This window comes from Pocillopora damicornis, chromosome 7, assembly GCF_964200805.1.
Source record: "Pocillopora damicornis chromosome 7, jaPocDami1.2, whole genome shotgun sequence".
NCBI classification, from domain to species: Eukaryota; Metazoa; Cnidaria; class Anthozoa; order Scleractinia; family Pocilloporidae; genus Pocillopora; species Pocillopora damicornis.
In genome coordinates, this window is record NC_142676.1 from 24690623 (window position 1) to 24715597 (window position 24975).

Genomic DNA, 24975 nt, shown 5'->3' on the forward strand with positions numbered 1-24975 from the left:
CCACAAGTAAGCAGCGTATGTAGTCCCTTGTGAGCTAATACTTCATTCATGTAAACTATCACTTTTTGTAGCCAAAATGTAGGACGACGACAAACCTCTAAGAGCTTGCAGTAAATGGAAAGTTCTGTTGAATTGGCGGGCTGTTGACAACATGGATTTCGACACACCGACATTGACTTATGATGAAGAGGACTATGGCCGAACGCCACCAAATCAAAAAGCCATATTTATCTACGAATGGCTTAGGAATCTGGAAGATAACATTACAACTGTCAAGAAGGTGAGGCAGCAAGAAGCACTTATCAAATTCAGCTATTTTTCATTGCCTTATTATTTAGTAAATCTGTGCCGTGAACACGCACGTGAAAAACGAAGCCCTCCCAATCTTTACCACGGTATTTCTAAGCAAAATTACCGATGCAACGTCTACTGATCGGTTTTTTTTTTAGAAATGGGGCTAGTTGCCACTATCAAGCGCGATCAGTACCAGTAATTCGTTGCAAAAAGAACATGAGATGATCGTGGTAGATAATAACGATTTCATGTTAGATTATAAAACCTTTTTAGAACCACTAATTATTTTTTTTACTTTTAAATCACAGTCTGATACGTGTTCTTGGCTAGTTGCTCTGCTCGTATAATTCTCACTGATTTATCAGTGAAGTTGGGAAAATGTAACCTACTGGAAAAGCTGTGACAACCTTACGTTGATTTACTATGATTTTCTTTATAATGAAAACAAAACATTATTGACCCTCATTTGTGGATTAGATTTTGTCATTATTAACAAAACAGTCATGCAGCAAATGGTTGGAACCCAGGAGTGACAGCTGAAAAGATCATTTTGGTGTTATCAACTGAGCTGATAACGTGAATTAGCCAACATAAGGAGATTCAGCATAAATCCAGTTACTTATGCCATTTACTGAACCAGTACTTTATTGACAATAAAAACTATAGAATTCCAGTTGTTTTCATTGTGAAGTAAATGTCGATAGGGTTGCCACAATTTGCCCTGATGAAGGGGTAACACTAGAAACATAAGCTTTTAGAATGTCTTTATAGTGGCCAATTTTCACCACCAACTCGTTTGATTAAAACCAAATTACCTTGCAGTAGGCCTGATCACTGACACAGCATCACAATTTCTTTAGAAACTCATCCTTCCGCCTTTCCCTAGTCCTGAAAAGGACTTTTATCAGTAGAACTGACTGACATTTCTATAAAGGGGTAAGTTTTTAAAAAAACTGTGCTGCTGCATGGGTGGGAGAGTATAACAGTGAGTGGAAAATGTAAATTAGCCATGGTAAAGAGTTTAAAGGCTGATGTTTCAAGCATTAGCTCTTTGCTACAGTGATTGATGAAGGGCTAACGAGGGGCTAACACTCAAAAGGTAAGTCTTTAATCTATTTACAGTGGCTAATTTACCTATCAAACTCAGTTGTTAACACTAAATTACCTGACATTTCTATCACCTGAGCAGGAGTCATCTGTCACCTCAGCTGATAAGAGTAATTTTCAGGACCACCCTCACCCAAATAATGCCTCACACAGATGATGAGATTTAATAATCAAAGCAGTAATCATTATCTTAATTCTTGATTGTGGGTGTTGGTTTTTATAGACAGAGGTAAAAAATTGTCAACAGAAGCTTGAGGAACAACTCTCAAAGCACTTGACTATAGTCCTTGGACCTCCAACAAGACAGCTGCTCTCCAGATGCTTTGCACTGTTGTACAGTATTGGTAACACCACAACATTGTATGAAACAGTCAACAAGTGCAGTGATACCATCAAGTACAAGGATGATTCACAGTCTTACCTTCCAATAAAACTGTAAGCTTAAACCTTTAACCCTTAAGAGTGTGAGGTATCTTATTTCTCCCAACAAGATCACTCCTAAATCAAACATTAAGGCCACAAAAATAAAGAAATTATTACAAATTCAAGAAGGTCTTGATTAGTAGACAAATTATCCTGGGAAGTGCCTGAATTAGGAACTGATTAGAGAGCAGTAAATTGGAGACAATGCATACTGATGCAAGGAACAGTGTTTATTTTTTCACCTCTGGTTACCCTGTGATAATTGTTTTTATATGAATGTTTCAAATCAAGTATTTGTGTGGCTAGGTTGTTTATAGCAGAATTAGCTTCAGTTTTGGTTTAAATACTATAGTAACGCATAGGTTTTGTACAAACTTAGTTATCATAGGATTAGTGCTACTTTGGTCTTGAGCAATGCAATCCTTAAAAAAAAACAAGTTTCATCTGTGCCTGTATGTGGGAAAGGTAATAATGTTTATATTGAATGAAATGTTTTGATTGTGTTGTCAGGTCTGCAGTAACATGCATTGGTGCCATTTATGAGAAACTAGGACGAATGGTAATCTGAATTTATCACAACTTTGCAATTGTCTCAAAATGTTTAAATATTAAACTTGGAGGAATTATATTTACTGAAAAAGGTATTAATTACAGGTGATTTTCATTTCATTTTGTATTTTCTCAGGCTGGTGGATCTTATCAGGAGACTGTGCAGACTCTAATCAAAGCAATGAAAAATGCTGAGGTAACTAAGGCTTTGATTTATTCATTTCATTGTAGCAGTGTACAATCAACTATTTGATATAAGTAATCATGTTTCTTTTTTTTCTTTTTTCTTTTTTTTTTTTTAAACAATTTTATTTACAAGACGATCACTTACACTACTTACAGCATTAATTACACTTACATTGTAATAATCATGTTTCTTTTTTTTTTTTTTTTAAACAATTTTATTTACAAGACGATCACTTACACTACTTACAGCATTAATTACACTTACATTGTAATAATCATGTTTCTACTTGATAAGAGTTCATGACATTCCTCTGAAATAGAATCTTGCTGGAAATTTTTTTAAATTTTAATTCACTTGCTCTTTATTTACAAGACAGAGAATATTTAATTATCTGTCAGTAAATGGTTTATTTTGCATGATTTATCTTGCAGTCTCAAGGACGCTGTGAAATCATGCTGAGTCTGCAGCGAGTTTTAAGTGGTCTAGGTAGTAATGGAGCAGCCTTACACAGAGATATTTACAAAGCTGTAAAAGGAGCTTTGACAGACAGAAGCATGTCAGTTAGATGTGCAGCCGCAAAGGTATTATAAATTATGCAAAAAAATAATCCACACAAGTAGACTGCTATTTAAGCAGTTGTGGAAAAGAAATGTAAAGAAATTGAGACCTCAACTCAATTCAAACTTGTGCCTCCCAGTTACTACAAGGTAATTTGGTATTATCAACTGAGTGGACATGTATATTGGCCACCATTAACACCTTTAACTCCCAGAAGTGATCAACATGTAACTTCTCCCAATAATATCCCTATCTTATTCAGCAAACAGGTAATGAGAATACTCAAACTCATCAGGTACAAGATATTGCCTTGACTGAACACCAAATTCTTGTAACCAATTTACAGGCAAATGTGTAGCAGCCAGAGGGGAGAATTGTTAAAGTGAATGCTTTCTCTTAGTGACAAAGAGTTTTTAAAGTGAATGGTTTGAACTTAGTGGCAACACGTGATTGTGTGGTCTGATTGTCTGGGTGAGAAAAATCCTTAAAGGAATGTTGTCTTTAGTTTTAGATCATGTTTTGACAACCTGAGCAAGGTCATTGTAGGAAAATTTGATGTTTTTGGTCTTAAGGAAAATGGCATGACTCTGATATAAATGTAAGGTTGTCTAATCAATGAGTCAGGTATGGTTAGAAATTGAAAGTGAAATTAAAAGACTAAAGTGTTCTGAGATTCTAACTTAAGTTGTGGCAATCTTGTGTGTTCACAAGGTGGCCAAGAGAAACTTGTGTGACCAAAATGGAAACATTGTAAATTGAGAGAAATGTATTAAAATTTGATTGAAAGGAATTGTAAAAACTGCTAAAAAATTTATTAAAATAGTACATCACCTAAATTAGTATTTGTAATAGGTTTGTAGCACCTCAGTGAAAATTTAAAAAACTGTGAAAATCTAAATCTTGTTGTCTCTCATCAATTGCAGAGATGTGTCATACTGAAGCGCAATAACCTACAGGAATTTCTTTACATTTCAGTGTGCACTGGAGTTAATGAAACACGCCAACTTCCTGTACACCTCTGAATTGGAGGGTGTGATATCAACATGTTTTAAAGCCTTGGAGGGTTCTAATTATGATGTACGAGTCTGTGTTGCTCAACTGATTGGTACATTAATGGCCATGACACAACAGATTTCTTCAGTAACAGCAGCAGCTGGAAAGAACAAGAAGACGTGCAGTCTGGAAGAAGTGTTTGCCTACATGTCTGGAGGATTCCTGCGGGGAGGAATTGGATTTTTGAAGGGAAGTGGAGGAGAGCTGTTGAAGAGTATTGCTCCACGAGAAGTGAGAGTGGGAGTTACTCAGGTGTGGAATTTAAGTGAAAAGTTTATCAAGTTATAGAAGCTATCTTGTAGGAGCTTTGTCAACAACAACACACTACATGTAAAATATTTCACATTTAAAAAGAAATATTGGAGAATATGTCCACTTTTATAAATCTTGGGTAATCATGTCACAGAAATTTGGGTTTTTTTGGTGTCATACAAAATTGCTGTAAATCAAAGGAAATTCTAATGAACTCTGATTTTGTTTTCAGGCCTATGTGATATTTTTTACTGAGATGGGAGGCCTGTGGGTGCAGAGGAACATCAGCTTGATCTTGAAAAATGTTCTGGAGCTCCTTTCCAGTCCTAAAGCCACTCAGACTCATGTGGATGCAGTGTACTCTAGACGTTCTATTTCATTTATTTTGCGGGCTGTGCTTGGACGGCATCTTGGTGAACCAGCTCAGTTAGATGCGGCAAAGGAACTGTGCAGCTTAATAACAAAGCAAATGAATATAGTGAATGATTCTGTGCATAGCGCATCAGATGGCAGCAGTTCAGCTAGTGTTATTCAGAACACGGATGATGTGATAAACACTCAACATGTTCTTGTGTGTGCTCTGCAAGAACTGGGATGTTTAGTTCAAGGGCTCAGTACCACAGCCATGTCTCTTATTCAGGAGAACCTCTTGGATCATGTTCTGTCAGTGTTGCTGCACCCAGCTCCTGCTGCTCAACTGCTTGCTGCCTGGTGTCTGAGGTGCATCACAGTTGCTGTTCCATCACAGGTAACACCACTCATTGACCGGTGTATCAATCGTATCAGTTCCCTCAAGTCATCTGGGGAAGCAGTTGGAGGTTATGCCCATACTTTAGCAGCTCTTGTTGGAGGAGTTCATAAGTGTCCTCTTGGTATCCCTCATGCTAAAGGAAAGGTACAGTCACACTTTTGATTGAGAAAAATTCTCAACTGAGTGAAGAAATTAATCCAGTATTGTGTTGGTTTTGTTTTACTACTCTCTATAGTGATATAAAAAACTCATGCCGTACTCGCAATAAATCAGATGCAAAACCATAACCAATTGCAACTTAATAAGTAGTGTTTCCAGTGCTAAAGGCCATTTTATATTCTTATATGTTTATTTAAATTTTAATTATCATGTTTTCTAAGGCATGTTGCAATATTTACCTTTTTATTAGGGGCCTAATTAATTAGATATTAGTCAGTTTCCTTTAGTATAAAGCCAACATGACATGCAATTTTCTTTGATTATCTCCAAAGAAGTATATAACATTGTATGTACAAATCTGAAATGTAATAACTATGTAGCATTGATATTTTTTGGAAATGAACATAATAGGTTCTCCATTAGTTGATGTCCCACAAACATCTTCATATTTTTTTCCAGGTTGTATTTAATGTAGCAAATGAGCTTCTAAAAACTGCTAATCAGAATCCAAGACTTGCTCTCCACAAAGCTAAAGCTGGATGGATACTCTTGGGAGCACTGATGACATTAGGTGAGAAGTTTGTTTAACTGATAAAGCAGTTTTCATCTTCAAAAATAATTCAGGGCTGTACTGGTTTTTGTTTTGCTTTCCTCTGTGATTTTTCCTGAAAACTTGCACCCCTCCCCCATTAATCAGTCATGTGCAAAACTAAAACCAATCACAATGTGGTCACTTAGTATTCCCAGGGTTTGTACACTGACAGTGTGTTTGTTTTTACATCAATTTCCTTTTGGCTTTTTGAGATGTTTGCCTTTACTCTGATCACATGTACATCTGTAGCTACTATGTTTACATTTATTTTTATTTTTGCTCTGCTTATTGAGAAAATGGTTTACTGTCAGTTGATCTCATTGAACTGAATGATTCTTTCAATCTCTCTTCTCTCTTATTAATTTACATGCTCTCAAACTATAAAGTGAAAATGAAGCATGTTGCTTTTAAATGTCATTACACTCATTTTGTAATATGGTACATCTAAGATAAAATTCAACAGGAATAATGGTAAATTAAAGTGACACTTGTTCAACTTGTTATTTTATCTGGTAGGGCCATCAGTCGTCAAACACCACTTGCCACAGATGCTTGCTCTGTGGACAAATGCTTTTCCAAAGACAGTGAAGGAATTTGATCAGGAGAAGACCAGAGGTGATGCATACACTTGGCATGTCACTATGGAATGTCGTGCGGGAGCACTGTGTTGTAAGTATTTACATGGAATTCAATTTTTACAACTTGGTTATCATTGGAAAGTTAAAGTACAACTTGATCTCAATAAAATAAAATTTTGCTTTAAAGCCCTGTGGTCCAGTGTCTTCAGGATATCCACATCTTCAGGATAATGTGTTCAATTTTGACAGAATCATTTACTTTGCTTTTGTTGTTGTTGTGCAGCAATGGCAAGTTTTTGTGCAAACTGTTCTGCTCTTCTAAATGATGACCTCACCAAGCGTCTGCTGGCTACTACTGATGCATGTTTAGCAATGCTTCCAAGGTTAGTTCATTATCACCTACAGTGGAGTTATGAGTTTGATTACAATTTCTTAGGCTGTTGCATTGCTTGGTGATTGTGCTTTCAATTTTTACAAATGATTTTGGTTTAGTCCACCACTGATACACTTTTTCACTGGTATGGTGGGTAGCTGCCATAAATGTAGTAGAAGAGGGCAGTTATCCCCTTTCCTCATAAGCAAGGAGGTCACCATGGCAACAGAGTCAAAGTTCCCGCAAACCTCCCGTAGGTCCCCCACACCTCATTGGCAAAACCACAAAATATAAACTTAGGTTTTTGTAAATTTTGCCTAAATTACCTTTGGCCTTGTTATCATTATTTTTTCTTTCTCTGGATCAGCCTACCTCAGATCATCAAGCAGCATGGAAATCACTTGAAAGCAAGTGCTGCTATTGTGCGACTGAGAATGTACTCAGTGCTGACTCTTCTTCCACCAAAATCTTATGAAGGTATCCATGTACTTTATGTTTACAGGACCTATTTCATATTTTCAGATTTTCTTTTATTTCTTAAGGTGCATATTAGATGAACAGTTAAATTTCAGTAGCCAGGATCCATCTTTATAAATGGAAGATGTTTACGATTTGTTTTCATTGGTGAATTGAGAATGATAGTGTTGTTTGTGAGTGTCAGAGTCATACTGAATTATTTGGCAAATAAAATTTTGTTTGTTTAATTTGTTTTTCATCATGGTCCTCATGCTCTAAATGTAAAAGCTAAACTGTAAATCATGTACTTCAGATAGGTGTCAACTCTCTAAAATGTTTGCTTTTAATCTTGTAGGAAGTTTTCATTCTTTGCTACGTAGCTTGGTTGCAGAGTTTACTTTGGCAGAAAATCCTGCCATGACAACCACATCTTTGTTAAAAACTGTGTGCCATAAAGATGATTCTATTCTTCTTGGATCATGGCTTCAAGAAACAGACCACAAGTTTGTGGAGGAGCAGGTTTGTGACACAACTTTGTTTGACTAATTCTTTCCAAAGACTATTGTATATTTTTACAAAATAAAACAGTCTAATTAATCAGGTTCCTCTTACCATTTCATATCATAACACTACAATGAGTTTTGAGGATGAAGAGATATAATCACTTGTTCAAGGTGGTCAAACTTGCCAGAGGCTGACCAAGCTGCTATCAAGGTTAAAATAAAGTGTCTATTCAGACTACTTACCCCTCAGCAGTTTTCAAGAGTCCCTAAGATATAATATATTTGAATAGATAGATCATCCAAGAGTAATGATTGTTTCAATTTTAATCTTTCAGCTACAAACCAACAGTGCATCAGGGTCAGGATCTCTAGAACATGATCCTTCTTGTATATTTGAACGCTGTCCAGTGGTAAGTGGACTCTAAGTGTGGCTTCCTCTCAAACCTACAGCAGCTGCTATCCTTTACTCACAAAGTGCTTTAAACATGCTTGTCATAAACATATGTAAACAAAGTAATGGCCATGCCCACCACTGAGTTCTCTAGAAAAGGTAGAAAATGAGTCTGAAAAATCTCTCATAGGGTTTAATATTGATTCCTTGTAAATGACCCAGATTTTTTCTTTGTCTCATACTCATTACAGAATGAATAACATCTAATTTTATTTGACAACTAAGCTCAAAATTTAGATCCTTTCTTTTTCAATGCAATCTTTTTTCTGTCACCGATTTTAGGGAGAAGACATTCCTGGTCCATTACCTTTGGGTGTGGCTGTTATTGATGAGTCAATTAAACTGTTTGGAACTGTGTTCCCATTTGTGGCTCAGAAGCATCGTAGCCAGTTATTATCTCATTTTGCTGAGTGTATTCGTCAAGCAAAGTCCTCAAGACAACAAGCAATACAAACAAATGTATTGACAGCATTTTTGTTTTCTTTAAAGGTAAGTTGGGCACACCAAGGGATTTAAAACTATCTTTAATTTTTGAGCATTAAATTGAATTTAGTATTTTTCCTTTCCTTTTGACTTAGAATTAATTAGTAACAATCTAATGCCAGTGGAGACAATAGTTTTTCTCACCTGATTCTATAGTTGACGTGTTTCCTGATGAAATAAAAGTTTGAAGAAATCTTAGAGATGCTTAAAGGGAGACTAGAGTCATGGAAGTTCTTGTCCATTTTATTATTTTCTTACATTAGGGTATTGCTGAAGCAAAAACTGGTCTGGGTGATGAAGATGTAAAGACCACAGCTGTTAATTTAGTTATGGTGAGTACTGAAAGTGTCTATCTATTAAATTTACAAGGTTGCTATGGTTACAGTGCAGCTAGCACACAGTTACATCACTCTGACTCCATATGTAACCCTTTCAAAAGTCTCATACCTTTGCATTCCTTTAGTTGGAAGACATTATAGAGTGTTATAATATTCTGCTTTTACTCTAGATATCTTCATTAATAGTGCTTGATTTATTTACTTATTCGTTGCCCCTTTACATCAACAGAATGCCATAACAAATTCAGACCCTATTGTCCGCTGTGCTGCAGGAGAAGCCCTGGGTCGCATTGCACAAGCTGTTGGGAGCCCTGTTCTCACGTCAAACATTACTCAGAAGATCTTTGATCAACTGAAGGCAGCAAGGGATGCAGTGTCTAGAACAGGCTACTCTGTTGCTCTGGGCTGTATCCATCGTTATGTGGGTGGAATGGCTTCAGGTCATCATCTTAACAGCAGTGTCAGCATACTTCTTGCCTTAGCTAAGGATAATTCATCATCTTTGGTTCAGGTTTGTGCAATGTATACTGCTATGTTTAACAAGTGAGAGATGCAGTGTCCTAACATTTAGGCAGTGGACACCAAGTGAAGAGATCAGGGTTCAAGCACAGGTCTGGTCATCATGTTGTGTTAATGGACAAGACAGTTTACTCTCATAGTCCACCTAGGAGTATTATAAACTGGCACCAGTACCAGCAATGTAATAGGGAAGCCTGACAAAATCCAGGGGTGTAATTTGGGCTGGACAGGTATCTCCTCCTGGGAGAGAAATGATACTTTTACACACCTGTGCTAGGGAAACTGGAACAAGCTCCTGCCATCGCTGTGGATCACTAGGCCAAGATTTTGACTACAAAGTCTTAGAACTCTATTAAAACATTAAAAAAACCTAAATGACAAGTAGATTTTTTGTATCATATTTGTGAGTAACAATGCAGTCATCTGAGTTTCATGATTTTGTTTGCCTGACCCAGGTATGGGCACTACATGCCTTAGCCCTTATTGCTGACTGTGGAGGGCCAATGTTTAGAAGCTATGTTAATCCAACATTGGAGCAAGTTGTTGATCTGGTAATGACTGTCCCACCAGCCATCACAGAGGTTCACCAGTGTCTTGGAAAGTGTTTAGCAGCACTAATCACCTCAATAGGACCTGAATTGCAAGGTAAAAGAGTTGAACTCTACCAGGTAGAGTTTAAAAGTCAAGATTTGTTGGATTTGGTACAACTGTTAAATAACCCTATAAACAATGCAATATGTTCAGGTCTTGAACATACTGCATTGTACTATGGGCTCAAAGGGTTATTTATGGGTTGTACAATATCCATCAACTCTTGACTTTTTCATCATAATCCAGGGTAGACTGAGATTAAATATCTACTTTACATAAGAATGAAGCTTTTTAAAATTGCATATCAGGTAATTCAGATGTAGCAGTTAGGTTAGGTTGCTCATCTTTATCACCATTGTTATATAATGGTATAATTGGTAACTAGAATTTGTAGTGTTGGTTTTTAGGAAGGGTGGGAAAGACGAGAACTGGGAGAAAAAACCCCTCAATAAAGGATGAGAACCACCGTGCCTTTCCTGTTCCTTTAAGGCTCCTAAAACCTCCCTGAAATCTTAATTGATAGACAAGATCCAATTAAATTATTCTCAATAAATACAAGTTACAAACTCTTGATTTTAGGAACTTCAAAGTCTATAAGAGATCTGCGCCTGTCCTGCATTGTGGCATGTGCCATTATGCAAAACCATCCAGATTCCTTAGTACAAGGAGAAGCAATTAACTGCCTTCAACAGCTTCATGTGTTTGCTCCAAGTCATATCAACCTAGGGCTTGTGGTCCGTAAACTCTGTGCCAACCTGTCAAGTCCTCACTTATTGTTGCGGAGAGCCACAGTAGCCTGCCTGCGTCAACTGTCCCAACGTGAAGCTAAAGAAGTTTGTGAACATGCATCAGCTGCTGGAGAGGAGCTTCATAAGCAACAACAGTCCAGTTATGCTGTTGTCATAGGAGACAAAGGCCTGGAAGGTGAAAAATTTTTTTGTGTGTGGTTCCTTGCCTTTATGGGCCAAAAAAGTTGTAAGTAGATTGAGTCAGCAGTCAAAAGAGTCCTCATGAAGAAATTGAGGGTGATGACAAGAGGTGATCTGAATATTATACAAACACAAAGTAGCAAGTAACATTATTAAGGTAACTACACAGTCAACTCATTTTGCCACTTTACTGAAATGACTCTGAAAATTTTTAATCACCTCTACTTGATGAAGGAGACACTTTAACCTCGTGATGTTTGTCCTAAAGGGATCCATCTAGAAGAAGGTTAAATTTTTAGGTTAACCAGGCTATTAATTAATTAGCCTTACTCTTCATGGATGTGTTTTTAAATGCTTTGCATGGATTTCACATTACCACACCTACATTTTATCCCCTTACTCATCCAAGTTTTTCTGTATCAGGGGCACTGTTTGGTATGTTGGACACAGAAACAGACTCACGCATGAGATCTGATATTCACGACACATTGAACAGCATGCTGCAGACACTTGCAGCTCAAAACCTGACACATTGGCTGGGCCTCTGTAGGGATGTGCTGTCTGCATCCAAAAGCAGCAAAGCAGCGAAAGGACCAGAAGTTCAAAAGAGGGATGAAGAACAAGGTTGAAGTACTCTTCAAAATATTTTGCTTATTTGTAAGGAACTGGATGTGTAAAGGGGCTTAAATAAGCAAAGAGTTCATTTTGTTCTTTTTGAAATCAAAAATATTTCTGTTGCTCAAAGACTTTGTCCATATGAATTGCTATACCTCTAGTCTTGAACATGGATCCCTCATTCTTGATCAGGAGCTCAGACAATCCCATTGGGTGGGGTGTGCATAGTGATATAGAGTGCTCTCATATATTTACATGAAGAAGTAGTTCAGCATGGTTGGGGTCTTATCATTGTGGTTCACTAATGTTGACCTGTTTTTGTTTAGGTAAACCAACATGACCACTTTAACATCATGTGAAAACACTCTGTGGGTGGATTGTCCCTGTGAATGTATGGTCTTAGGCATACATGCTTTTAAGCATACATGTGCATTGCAACATTTAGAGCTTGGTAGAAAAGCTTTTACCTAAGAAAAGTGAATCAGAGTATTAAATGACATGGCATTTTGTTTTGTTTTGAAACTATGTACACAAACAGAGGGTGAAGAGGCAGGTGAAGGTGATACTGACGAAGGTGGAGGAATGACAGCAGGAGAAGCTCCCGAGGAAACACACCCTAAAGTGGATCCACGCTGGCCAACCAGAGTGTTTGCAACTGGATGTATCAAGAAAATTATTGTCGTCTGTCAATCCAAACAGGGTCATTTTGATTTGGCAGTAGCACGCAGATTGCGAGAGGAGACTGGAGAGGGTGAGATAATTTTAGAACAAACTTAACAATGAACACTCTGATAAGTTGTCCCTCTCAACAAGCCCCTTTGTTTGATAATTCCACGGTCTACCCCCCCCCCCCAACCTCCCTTAGACTACCCCTCACACTTTCCCTGATCTAACCTCCTTTACTTCTCAGTCTATTTCCTCATACCCTTCTCCTACCTAAGTCTACCCCCCACCCCCCACCCCCCCCCCCAACCTCCCTCAATTCATCCCCCTGACTTCACTTGGTCTGTTGAGAATCCATCCCCAGGGGCTTAGAGTGTTTACAGCCTACAGAGCTCAGTTTAATGGAATGATACCTGGGTTCAATAGTGGTTGAAATCTTTGTGATCAAGTTTCTCACATGATCACAGGTAAAGTGGTATTTTAAAGTTTTGTTATTGAATTATAACCATGCCTTTATTTATAAAAACATCAAGGAAGCCTCTGATGTTTTTAATGACAGAATGACCTTGGACTTAATTTGGTTTTATTTGGTAGATTTTCTTGTTATGCATCTTCAAGAACTTGTCAGAATGGTGTTCATTGCAGCCACAGCAACATGCGATCATTTGAAGCTGGAGGGACTTAGCACTTTACAGGTACAGTAGCTTATTATTTGCAGATACTAGAAATTCCCTTGTCATAAATGTTTAGGAGTCAGTCACTTTTCTTAGTAATCAGGTAATTGTAACATCCATGTGAAATTATGTAAAAAACAAAACAAAACAATTGAATGAGAATTTGAGACAGTTTTTTAAAATTTTTTTTATTCATTCTGTATCTGGTTTTGTTGTTGTTGTTTTTTTTTTCATTCAGGATGTAGTCAATATGTTTGCATCAGTACCTGATCCTGATTATCCAGGGCATGTTATTCTGGAACAGTTTCAGGCGCAGGTAAGAAATGGCAATTCACTGATAAAAGAAATTAGAGTAGGTTGCAGTGTTACACTTACACAAACAGTCAACAGTATACTTTATTTTAATTATTTATGATAAATAATATTTTGTCAAACAATGCCAACAATGTTTGTGACAATAGTAAGACAATGACATAGATCTGCTTCTCAAATATAAAAATTTTTGCCATAAATAGGTTGGGGCTGCTCTGCGACCAGCATTTGCTTCAGACATGCCCTCTGATGTCACAGCCATGGCATGCGAGGTAAGAAGTGACACTTAATCTTGTGATATGGGTCCTAAGCTCCATATGCCTCTCCTGTCACCTGCTATGCCAAATTAATTCCCTCCCTACCCCACTAGCCCAACAGAGAATACCTTGGTATGTCACTGATTTGAAACCTTTTTCAGAGTTGGAATCTGAGAAGTTATGGTATAAGAAATATCTTGTCATTAATTGTGTTGTTGTTTTGTAAAATGACTCTGTGTTGTCAAAACTTTCATTTATGTGATAAGCAAGTCACAAAAACACTTACAAACGGTTACAGGTTGTGTCAGACTATACTTGGTCTCATTGGCGTTACAGCAGATGTATTGACCATATGTAATATATAGATTTAGCCAAGCCTAAAAGCAAAGCTTGCATTTTTTTTTTTTTCCCACACGTCTCAAGAGCACAACACCTTGCCCCAGCCAGGAGTAGAACCCGGGTTGTCCAACTCGGAGCCCAGTGCACTGACCACTGGACTACTGAACAAAGCCGTGGCACTGGTGTGTCTGTGGTACAGTTGACCACGCATGTTAAAAGTAGCACCTTGTACAGTCGCACAGTCGTACGATCATACATCCAAATTTTTTTGGATTGATGAGTTACTACTATTTTATATAATTATGGGGCTACACTCTGGGAGCTCTGCTAATATTGATTTATTCTCAGGTTTGTAGTGCATGGATTGCCAGTGGTATCGCAAGAGATCTTAATGATGTACGGAGGATTCAGCAACTGTTAGTCACCAAGCTGTCAAAAGTTGGGGAGGCCAAAGATTCTTCTTTACAGCTGTACAATGAAGCAGCTACTACAATGGAGAAACTCGCAGTTTTGAAAGCTTGGGCTGAGGTACTGATAGTTTATAACATCAGTGATAGTAAAGCAAGTCCACTGGTATTCTGCTGAAAATTTGGAACCTCCCTTGATATTCTCTTAATGTGGATGATATTTTCATCAAAATTTTTGTGGAAGCCTTAATTGTTCCATCAACAGCAAGTTGAGATATTTACTTTATGTATAACATCCTGATTAGTCAATTTTTCATTTCCCAGATTTCAATTGCTACATGTCATGCAGTTGGCTTCTAATACATGAAACAAATTGTATGAATTTACAACTCTGACTCATGTATGTATATTCATCTATGTCACCTTTCTGCCTTAACAACTCTTGAGGGAAGATTTAGGGGGAAGATGCCTCTTAATGATAAACTTCATAGACATTTATCACCGATGAATCTGAGTTTTTTTTTTTTTTTTCAATAAATTCCTACAGGTGTATATAGTTGCCATGAAGCAGCAGGACAGTCCATCACCAGTAAATGCTGGAGATGAAGAGTTTTCTGAACCAGCTGGGAGCCTCTTGGAGCTGGTAGAACCTGAGTTGAAGTCTCTCAGTAAATACTGGCTTGGTGCACTGAGAGATCATGCACTTCTTTCTCTACCTGCAGAGTATGCATCTCAGTTGCCTCCCCACGGTGGAATGTTTTACAGGTTTGAGATGTTGTTTCTGTAGCTGTTGTACTCTACAAACAAATGTTTGGTCAACAATAATGTTTTCCATTCACTCATTGTGGAACATCAATGTCTACAATTGACTCCATGGGTGTCAAAACCTCTTTTCTTGACCCTGTAACCCAAGATCTGATTGCTTATCTCCCCTCTAGCTGCTACTCATTTCCTTTTAAATTAGTTATGAGAATTTGGTGTTAGATCAAAACAGCAACTTTAACTGTACAAATCTGTATGCAAGCAGCTTTCCTTGCACCCCTGTCACACCAGTTCTTTTCTTTCTCAAGATCTGTGTTTTGAATCATATTGTCTTTTTTGCAACTCTTTTCGTTTTTTAGTCCTGACTCAATGGAGCAAGCCAAGCCACATTACCAAAGTTGTTGGCCTTCTATTGTTCATGCAGCCTCCTTGTGGCTGAACAATGGTGGATTTGAAAGCACCAAACGTGATATGGAGCAAGGTAAGAGCACTAAATATGTCCCCATTCTAATGAACGCTGCCTGGCTATAATAATATTGACACAGCCATATCTATCAGCAATGCAGTCCCTAACTGGAGACAATATTTATTTAGAATGATTTGATGTTAATGTGACAACTTTTAGAGTGAAATTTAACACAGGATTCAGATCACAAAGACACAAACCATTTGGTCATAACTTATTAAAGAAATAAACCAATAGAGAAATAAGCAAATGGTCTATGAATTGTGTAAAAAACTGAATATGTAATCTCCCATCCACAAAATTTATCAGTGCCTTATTGGTTCACATAATCCCACATTATGTAATTAGTCACCGCCTTGAAAAACTAATTACTTTGGAGCTAAATTGTAGTGCTAATGACTGTTACATGAACGAAAAAAAATGTAGGTTTTATTATTATTATTATTATTATTATTATTATTGTAATCATTATTATTATTATTATTTTTATCGTTATTGTTTTTTTTTAATTAGGAATACCAACTGAGCCTCTAAACACAAGCTCTGTTGATATGGTGACACCTGCTAAGACACCAACAGATATCAACGCAGACTACTTTCATTTACTGGTTGGAATTTGCATGGAATCCTTGTGTTCATCCAGAGCAACACAACCCAACAGTACTGTGTCTGCTTGTCTAAATGCATTCTACAGCTTACTGGATTCTAAGTGGCCACGCACTCTCATAGGAAATGAACAAGTAATATCTTGAATCTATCTTCCACATGTCAAAGGGAACCATAGTACTTAACTATACTGTGTGGGGGTTTTCAAACTAAGGCAATGTTTCAGAAAGTATCCTTACCTCTTACCTCATGGACCTTCTCATTTAACTCCACTCTCCTAACCCCAAGTTAATTCTGTTTACCTTTATTGCCTAACTTCACAGCCCTCCCCTCTCTTCCCTTCTCATTCCCCCCCCCCCCCACCCTCTTTGGAATTTCTAGTTGGTATGAGTTATGGAACAACATAATGATTTGAAATCATATCACTAATATTTTTTTCTAGGGACATTTCAAATTTTTCCTGAACTGACAATTTTGTTTGAATTAGATGATAGTTTGAATTTGTTTTCCTCATCATTTCTTTTCTCTCCCCCAATTAAACCAAGCATATTTATTAATCTTGATTTTCTTCTTCAGATCCTCGGTGTTGAAATGTTAAGTGTGTTACACAGAGTACTGCTCACAAGGGACTCTCATGATATCCACTTGGCTGCCATGAGAGTTGCCAGACAGATTGTTAAAGCTGCTCAAGAATCATTAGAAGGAAAAAAGGCTGCAGCTGCAAAGTAATATTAACTAGAGTGGTTACCCCAAAGTTAAATCAAAATAATATGCTCATAAAATAAAACAGAATTAATATTATTTACAGTTCATTTTGTTGCTTGTGATAAGTATTAGTAGGGTCAATCACTTTCACATTTGTAAGGCAAAGGTTACATTTTTATATGTTGAAATTTAAAACACACAAAATGTCATGTGATACATTGTTAGTGAATCAAGTGCCAAAGGATAATTTTTAAAAGAGCCATTGACCCCTCAGAAAAAAAAATTGCTTAACGAAAATGAAAAAAAAAAAAAAGAGAAAAATAAACAGGAGGGGTGAACAATTGCTAAATTCTGACCCAATGCTAAGATCGAAAGACATTTAGACTGGACACTGAGCAAGCCTCTGAGGGGAAAATGGTTCAACTGTATGGTCCAGTATTCAGTTTGTAAGAGAAAAACTTTACTTTAGGGCATCATTCCCAATAGATCTCATTTTTTGTAGTTACACGTCAAAATATTGAGATTTGAAGTACAGAGGTAAATGGTATTGAGTTAGTAAGAGAAATGTACTAATTGATGTGGTCACTTTTTTTTCCATCCTCAGTTCTGAGAGCAGCTCAAGTATAGATGCAGAGGGAGAGGATGACTTAACGCCTGGAAGATCCTTAGTGTTTGGTGTGATGGAGATTTGTATGTGCATCCTCACAAAACAGCTTCCAAACCTTCTCCCTTCATCTGCTGCATCCAGCCAGCAGCCAGTTATGTTGGTGTCTATTGGCTCAGGGTTTAGATGTGAGTTTTCTCAAGAAAGCATTGATATTGATGATAAATATTCATTCATTTGTTATAAACTGTGGACAGAGAAAGATCTGAATTCCTAAGCAGGTGAACTATCAGCAAGTGTGGGTCATAGTCTATAATTACAGTCAAAAATGTGACAAACTTTACCACTTTTTCTTCAATCTGTTTTCTCTTCTCCCCCCAGCCCCTTGCCCCTATGCATCCTAGATTAAACTGATAGTGCCCAAGATCTGATTGCATGAAATTAGAAATGTGCATGGGCAAAAGGCTGTGGCCATTATATGTCTACCATTACTTTACAAAGGAGATTCAAATTTTTCAAATGTATAATTCTGTTCTATGAATACAAAGTAAATGAATCATGTATTACTTTGCTTTTAGCATTAACAGAGGAGAGCTCCAAACTTATATCTGAAGCACTTTCAATCCTCCCATGTGTCCCTGGCCTTTGTACACCAGAGGCTTCTGTTAATGTTCTACCAAGTGTACTTTACCTTTTGACCTGTGCCCTGCGTGAGGTGGCCTCAATCCAAGACTCCACCTCACAGAAAACAGTTTCAGCAGCATTACAGGCTTTAAAACAGCTTACCACATCTGCATTCACACAGCATCCTAAATGTTCCAAGGACTGGATTGACTTGCTTCAAAGGTTTAAATTATTTATTTGCAGACTTGAGGAAGGACAGATTCTAATTTTCTTGTTTTGTTAGCCACAAGTTTTCAGCTCAGTATGTTTTGTTTCAATTTTTTTGTTACACCCCATTTTTTTCCAATTGTTACAAACCAGAGCTGTTATAGATCTCTATTTCTTTCCAAGATCCAATAAGTATTTCTCCCTTCTGACTTCCATGTACTTCCTTGTAAATAAGACAGGAGAATTTGGTGTTATATCTAGATAACATCTCAGGCTGATAAGCTTGTTTGCTCTCATTACGGTTTTGCAAAATAATGTGTTGAAATCACACGGAGAAGTGTCATGTAAATCACTTCTGAAGTTAAAGGGTAACCTGAGAGAAAAAACTTGATATGGGAAACAAAACATGTCAGTAGATTCTTCAGCAGCCTTGGCAATGGTATTCATTGTATCGTTGATGACATATTTGAATCTTCTTTAATTTTGTTTCTTTTGATCACAGTGCTTTAGCCACAGTTTTGTCAGATTCCAAAGCTAATGAGGAGTTTGCAGCTTTTGGTGCAGTATCAGAATCACCTGCAATGGATGACTCTGTGGTGATGCTTGCATTGGCCATCTTCATTCTCTCAGCACCAAAAGAAGTGGTGTTGGCATCAGACTTACAGCAACAGTGTATTAAATTATTTACCAGGTGCCTTAAATCAACAATGCAGGTGTGTCGTGTTGCTCCTTATTTAAGTGGTGTAAAGTTAATGTCAGCAATGTGCCTTCTGCTCTAGAATATTGATAACAGTTCTATCATTGCTATTGTCATCATCTTAAAGCACCAATCAATCCAAAACCCTGACTGTCTTCTGTGGCTGAGGAAGGGAGGGGGGAGGGTGGGGAATTTGAATGTTGCCTGGCTGAAAGTGACAAGTCTTTCCAGCAGAAGACAACTATTACATCTGAAACTATGAGGTGTTTTAGGAAAAAAAGTTCACTTCTGTGATCAAATGGTTAAGAAGAAAAGGTTAAAAATGTCTACTGGTCGATGTGTTGAAAGTCATGGTCATCTTACAAAAAAGATGGGTGGGGCATTTTGGGTGGGGCACCAATCTTCAAAACTTCAGGGGTTTGCTCCAGGGGGGGGGGGGGGGTGAGAAAGGTTGAAGCTTTGAATTGATTGACACTTAAATATCATCTTTATACCTTTAGTTGAGAGAGTAACAACATATGGAAGTTTGAAACTGAAAATAAATTTACAATAAATAAAAATTGAACTTTCTTTGATAATATCTTTCCCCTTTAATTCAGATTCAGCTCAAGGCTCTACAGACATTGGAGTCTGTCTTCCAGTGTAGAGAGCGTAGTGTTGCCTATCCTTTCATCAATGCTTTAGCTCCTCACATTGTGATGATTTTGAATGACATGTGTGTTAACAAGCCAAGCAGCGAGGAACAGGTGACAATCACTTTAGCTGCCATCAAGATCCTGGAGAATTTGGTGGAACGGACAGATGACCATTTAAGTAAGAGCCTCAGGCCTTTATTTCAACTTTACATACGCCCTCAAAGGGATTTCTTGCATCACATTGAGTCAAGTCATTTTAAATGCTTAGAGAATTCTTTTAGCAGTGAAGTCATACTTCTAGTAATTGCTTAGGAAACTCATTTCTTCTTGAGGTCTATGTTCTTGTGCTCATTGGGCATCACACATTCCCTGCTTTCATGCACTGAATTCTGTTTTGGAATCCATAAGTGAATTTTCACCGGGAGGAAGCAATCTTCACATACCAAAGAGAATAGATTGGTAAACCTATAACTGATCTGAAGTTATTTATAGGATTGAGAGCATTTGTGGAACTTATACTGGCTTACAACATTCTGTTTTCATTTTGTGTTTGTTTCAGAGGTGCATATGCTAGGATTGCTTGTACCAATCCTTATATCATTGCTGTCAGACAGTGCTAACCTCCCAAAAGGAGGGAAGATAACCAGGAACCTCCATGATCAGGCTCTGCAGAAACTTATGAAAATTGGACCCAAATACCCTGGGCCTTTCCGTAGCATCATGAGTTCACAGCCTGAACTAAAGTCACGTTTAGAAAGTGCAGTCAGAGCTAATCAGGCATCAGCCAAACCAAAGCAACCAGCTGTCCAGGCCAAAGTGGCACCAGCACAGCCATCCATCAAGCTACGTATGGACTTCAGTAACTTCAAATAGCTGACTTGTTCTTCCTATAATTATCAGTTGAGTGAGGCACAGAAAAAGTTTTGTGCTGGGAGTTTGACTATAAAATAACAATGTTACCAATAAATGACTGTGAATATATGAAAGTCATATATTTGAACTACGGATAAAGGCATGAATATGAAAGAGATTTTCGCAGTAATGAACACTTCTTGCACAGCAGTGAAAATAAGGCCTGAAAAAAATAATTCAGGCCTGTACAGGATCCCAGGATTCGGGATTCACTGCTCAAGTAGTGTTCATTACTATGAAGATCTCTTTCATATTCAGTGTTACCAATGGCAACAAAATCTCAAGAGCTGTGTCTCCAAACGTCAAATGTGAAAGCCCATCATGTCAAATGAAATCCCATCACTGGAAAAGGAGCTGGCCTATGACAAATACTCAATTTTAAATAACAAAATGTGCTTCTTAAGCTTCCATTACACCTCACTCAATTAAAATTGTAGTATGTGCTGCTGTATCAAGCTTACTGAATGACAATTGATCAATAGTTCAGCTATAACAAATCAAATACAATCATTTAATTTTATTTTGTACAAAGATTTTAGAGATATGATATAACCATAAACAACTGCAATTTTAGTTCACGCATAAGTAAAATTTGAGTTCTAACATGAAACTTACACACCCAAGAAGCCCTGTGAACTAATTGACATGTTGTAACTAAAGAATCTTGGCAACAGATGGATCCTCTTTGTTTACATTCAAATTAAAAAATCTTATGATTGTCTAGAGTGCTTTGACATCAAACAGCTAAATTGAACTTAAATCAACATACTGGACACAGGAAAGCTGAAAATAAAACTTTTATGACCAAAAGGGTTCAGTTACATTTAATTTCTTTCAGTGCTCATTCTTCACTACCCTCCTCTTCTTCTCTCCTTTGTTCTCTGTACTTATTTAACATGTCCACATGTTGTTTGATTGCTTCTTTCTCTTTTTGTTTGATGTACCTGCATACCTCCCTAAATATCAGAAGACGAGTCAATACATTTTAAGGGAAAATACTTTAACCGTCTTGAGTAACAATGGCTATATATCATCTGAAGTTTTTTTCAACCCAACAACAAATCTCCAGCGGGAGAATGTTCATAATTATCCTCTATGTGTGTAACAAGATAATGGTTGAACCTGCCCCTTCCTCCATGATCAGCGCAAGTTTGCGGGTTAGGATCGCCAAAATAAATTTTAAAATTATTATAAAAATTTGAAGTGCTTGACTCTGTGAAAGTATGACAATAAGCACATTACCAGCTTCCAAAAGAGATCAAGGCAAAGCCACCAACTGCAAATCGACAGGACTTGAAAACGTGCACTGCAATTACAACAAACCAACACCAGGCAATAGAGATTTTCACAATCATTTCTTATGGGAGACTAGCCAAATTTTATTAAAAAATATGAAGCTATCAATAAAATGTTGGGTCAACTCACTTGTCTTCATAAAGCAACCAAAACCAGCTATCATGCCAGCACCGATACCATACAAGAGCGACTCCCGAGCACAAGGCGTGCGCTCGATAAATTTTTTAAAATTCCAATTGTACTGAAAACAGGAACAACATAGGATAATTAACTAATAAACCATAAACATTTTTTTTTTTGTCAAGCAACGCATTTCTCGTCAAATTGTGACGTATACAAACCTTTTTAGTGGTAGCGGAGTCAAACACATCATCCGCCATTTTGTTTGTTATGCAATAAATCGGTCAGCAGTCGATATCATGAGTAAATAATTTGTAGTGGTTGACAGCCTCGGAGGATGTTTTTCAAGATGCTTCCAGATGTTTGACAATAGTGCTGTACAGTAAAGAAATTCCCTTAATCGTGCCGGCAAGCCGTAGATCTAATACAAAAATGTCCGGCTACCCGGTAGTGATAAACGTCTACGACATGGTGGGTAAAGTCAGATTATTATCACTGAGAGATCAAGTTGAAAATATTTCGTGAGGGGAAACAGATGTAATAGAAGTCATTAAGCATCTTCCGACAGTGTTTAAGAAGAAGAATCTTATAGTTCTTATTGTTTCTTCTTTGTAGTACTGGATAAACCAATACACTTTCCCTGTTGGTCTTGGTGTGTTCCATTCAGGAGTAGTTGTACACGGGAAAGGTAATAACTCTTGGCTTAATTGAATTGAGAAGCTAGTATAACAAAAGTCTCCTTAAAAATTCGTAGTTTAGCTACTCTTCGTTTTTTCCTTGTTTTTTTGTCATTATTGATATTATTTCACTGAGTCCTAGACAATAAAATGAAAAGGCGCGTATAGAATAAATTAATATCAAAGACTGAGACATTTACCCACGGATCTCAATGCTTGTAAGATTTACGACAGGTAATTAGAAGTTTCAAGAATTACGATTGTTTATTTAATTTATTTATTTATTTACTCGTTTGTTTAGTTATCTTTTTAATCTATATTTCATAATATTTAATTTCTCTCACGTAATAATGACTCATATCGCTATGTCATTTGTTTTCTCACAACGAATATCTTTAAATGTTATCCTCAGGCCATATAGTATTGTTTGACATTCTTTGCATGCAATTCATTAGTTCAACTGAGGCACACTTTCTTATACATTTTCGTAAGGTATACACGAAAAGAAACACTACCCTTGATGTTGTTATGTTGGCAGTCATATCGTGTGCAGTAACATGCTGTTAGAAAAAAAATGTATAAAATGTGATGGACAATGATGTATAATTGTTTTACTGATCCTTTCCGTCTTACCAAAGGAAAATAAAATGCAATTAAAGTTAAAGAACTTCAGTAAGTTGGTGATCAGAATGGCATGCAGAAGTGATTAACATAATAATTCTCCCTATAATATCCTCTAACTATCCAGCAAACAGGTAATGAGAATACTCAAACTTATCAAGTAGAAGTTATCTTGATCTAACTCAAAATTCTTGTAACTAATTTGCAAAGAAACATGTAGCAGCCAGAAGGGAGAATAAACAATCAGTTCTTGGGAGTTAAATAGCAGTGTTTACTAATAGCAAAAAGTCCATTATTGTTTTGTTTATCTTTTATAGACAACAATGAAATTACCTATCCTGTATCTTTTGTCAATTTATTCTCTTCTTCTAGAATATGCATTTGGAGGACACCCTTACAACTTTTCAGGAATATTTGAAATGAATCCCAACTCACCTGAAGTTTTAGGAGAGGAATTTAAGTTCAGGTTAGTGTTTCCAATGCCCATTGAATGCATCTTTTAGTTTTAATAGACAACCATGCCCTCAACCACATTCTGAAAACCCAGTAAAACAGTTATATTAACATTCTTCTGTTTTCAGTATATTATATTTAGCAGAATTAGACATGCATTTTTATCAGTTCTTACTTATGGTCTATTGGAGGAGAGATATACAGATGACCTCACCATTAACAACTTGCTGCTTCTTTAATATATAAAACAAATAGATCAGAGAAGAAGGCAAATGTGGTAAGAACATCAGAGGCACAATCAGCCAGGCCTTGTGGACCACTTTTTTTATTCTTACCACATTTTTATGTCATCTGTGAACTATTACTCAACAGACACACAGTAACATGGAATCTGTTTGTTAACCCTTCAACTCCCAAAAGTGATTAGCATGTAACTTCTCCCTATAATATCCATACATTAACCTGCACACACGTAATAAAAATACTCAAACTAATGAGGCGGAAGTTGTTATCTTGATCCAATGCCAAATTCTCATCACTAATTCACAAGGAAATGAGTTGCAGCTAGAGGGGACTTAAAGGGTCAATTGTTTTCTCAGCAAACTTTTCCCTCTTCTGGTTCACATAAACATATATTGAGTAATTCTTTACCTATTTAATCTTTTATTCAAGGGAAACTATAAAAATTGGAACAACAAAACTTTTACCAAGTGAAGTAGAGGCTCTCTTGAAAAGAATGGGAAACACATACCAAGGACGTTCGTACCATCTCATAGACAAGTATGAAGAGGCTGTCTTCTTCCAGTGGTTGACTACAGTTTTGAAAGAATTTGTTTGGAGATAAGAATTTAATGCAGTGTAACTTGCTAAAGTTAATTTTTGGTTTCTGTTATTGGAACAGTAACTGAACTTTTACTTAAAATAAATAAGATTTTAATCAGAAATTAAGTTCTTTTTAATTGATTTTCTATAATGTCTTTTAATTATGATTATGGTTGATTTCTGTTCCAGAAATTGTAATCATTTTACTTCAGAATTTTGTCAGGTGAGAAAAGTCTCTTTATCAAAGTATGACAAAAATAGTATTTCTGGTAGTACATTGTGTCCTTACAACCAGACTGCTTTCTTAGTCAATGCTGAAAGTAAACTGCTGTGAAGATTATCAACTTGATGTGGG

At 36.9% G+C, this 24975-nt stretch overlaps 3 protein-coding genes across 3 annotated transcripts in view; 2 read left to right on the plus strand and 1 right to left on the minus strand.

The window, feature by feature from the left end:
* Positions 1–52: 52 nt before the first annotated feature.
* On the plus strand, positions 53–21441 carry LOC113667208 (HEAT repeat-containing protein 5B). Its single transcript, XM_089212469.1, has 33 exons — positions 53–280; positions 1625–1836; positions 2335–2383; positions 2510–2569; positions 2992–3141; positions 4094–4423; positions 4656–5318; positions 5793–5904; positions 6442–6594; positions 6787–6886; positions 7244–7353; positions 7688–7851; positions 8171–8245; positions 8569–8775; positions 9033–9101; positions 9337–9618; positions 10082–10271; positions 10797–11141; positions 11570–11770; positions 12300–12512; positions 13019–13119; positions 13337–13414; positions 13614–13682; positions 14355–14534; positions 14961–15178; positions 15535–15656; positions 16155–16381; positions 16824–16972; positions 17557–17744; positions 18135–18402; positions 18890–19100; positions 19684–19897; positions 20279–21441. The coding sequence occupies exons 1-33, from the start codon at positions 152–154 to the stop codon at positions 20590–20592; spliced, it is 6153 nt and encodes a 2050-aa protein (XP_089068595.1). The 5' UTR covers positions 53–151; the 3' UTR covers positions 20593–21441.
* Positions 21129–22412, minus strand: LOC113667192 (cytochrome c oxidase assembly protein COX20, mitochondrial). Its single transcript, XM_027182986.2, has 4 exons — positions 22269–22412; positions 22057–22168; positions 21874–21937; positions 21129–21587 (listed from the first exon to the last, which is right to left on the minus strand). Exons 1-4 carry the CDS (start codon positions 22305–22307, stop codon positions 21473–21475), a joined length of 330 nt encoding a protein of 109 aa, XP_027038787.2. The 5' UTR covers positions 22308–22412; the 3' UTR covers positions 21129–21472.
* LOC113667191 (deubiquitinase DESI2) overlaps positions 22382–24975 on the plus strand; it is a 4800-nt gene continuing 2206 nt past the window's right edge. Inside the window, exons 1-5 of the mRNA XM_027182985.2 lie at positions 22382–22518; positions 22663–22735; positions 23718–23811; positions 24471–24578; positions 24810–24843. Coding sequence (XP_027038786.2) covers positions 22480–22518; positions 22663–22735; positions 23718–23811; positions 24471–24578; positions 24810–24843 — 348 coding nt within the window. The 5' untranslated portion in view covers positions 22382–22479. The remainder of the gene's footprint in view (positions 22519–22662; positions 22736–23717; positions 23812–24470; positions 24579–24809; positions 24844–24975) is intronic.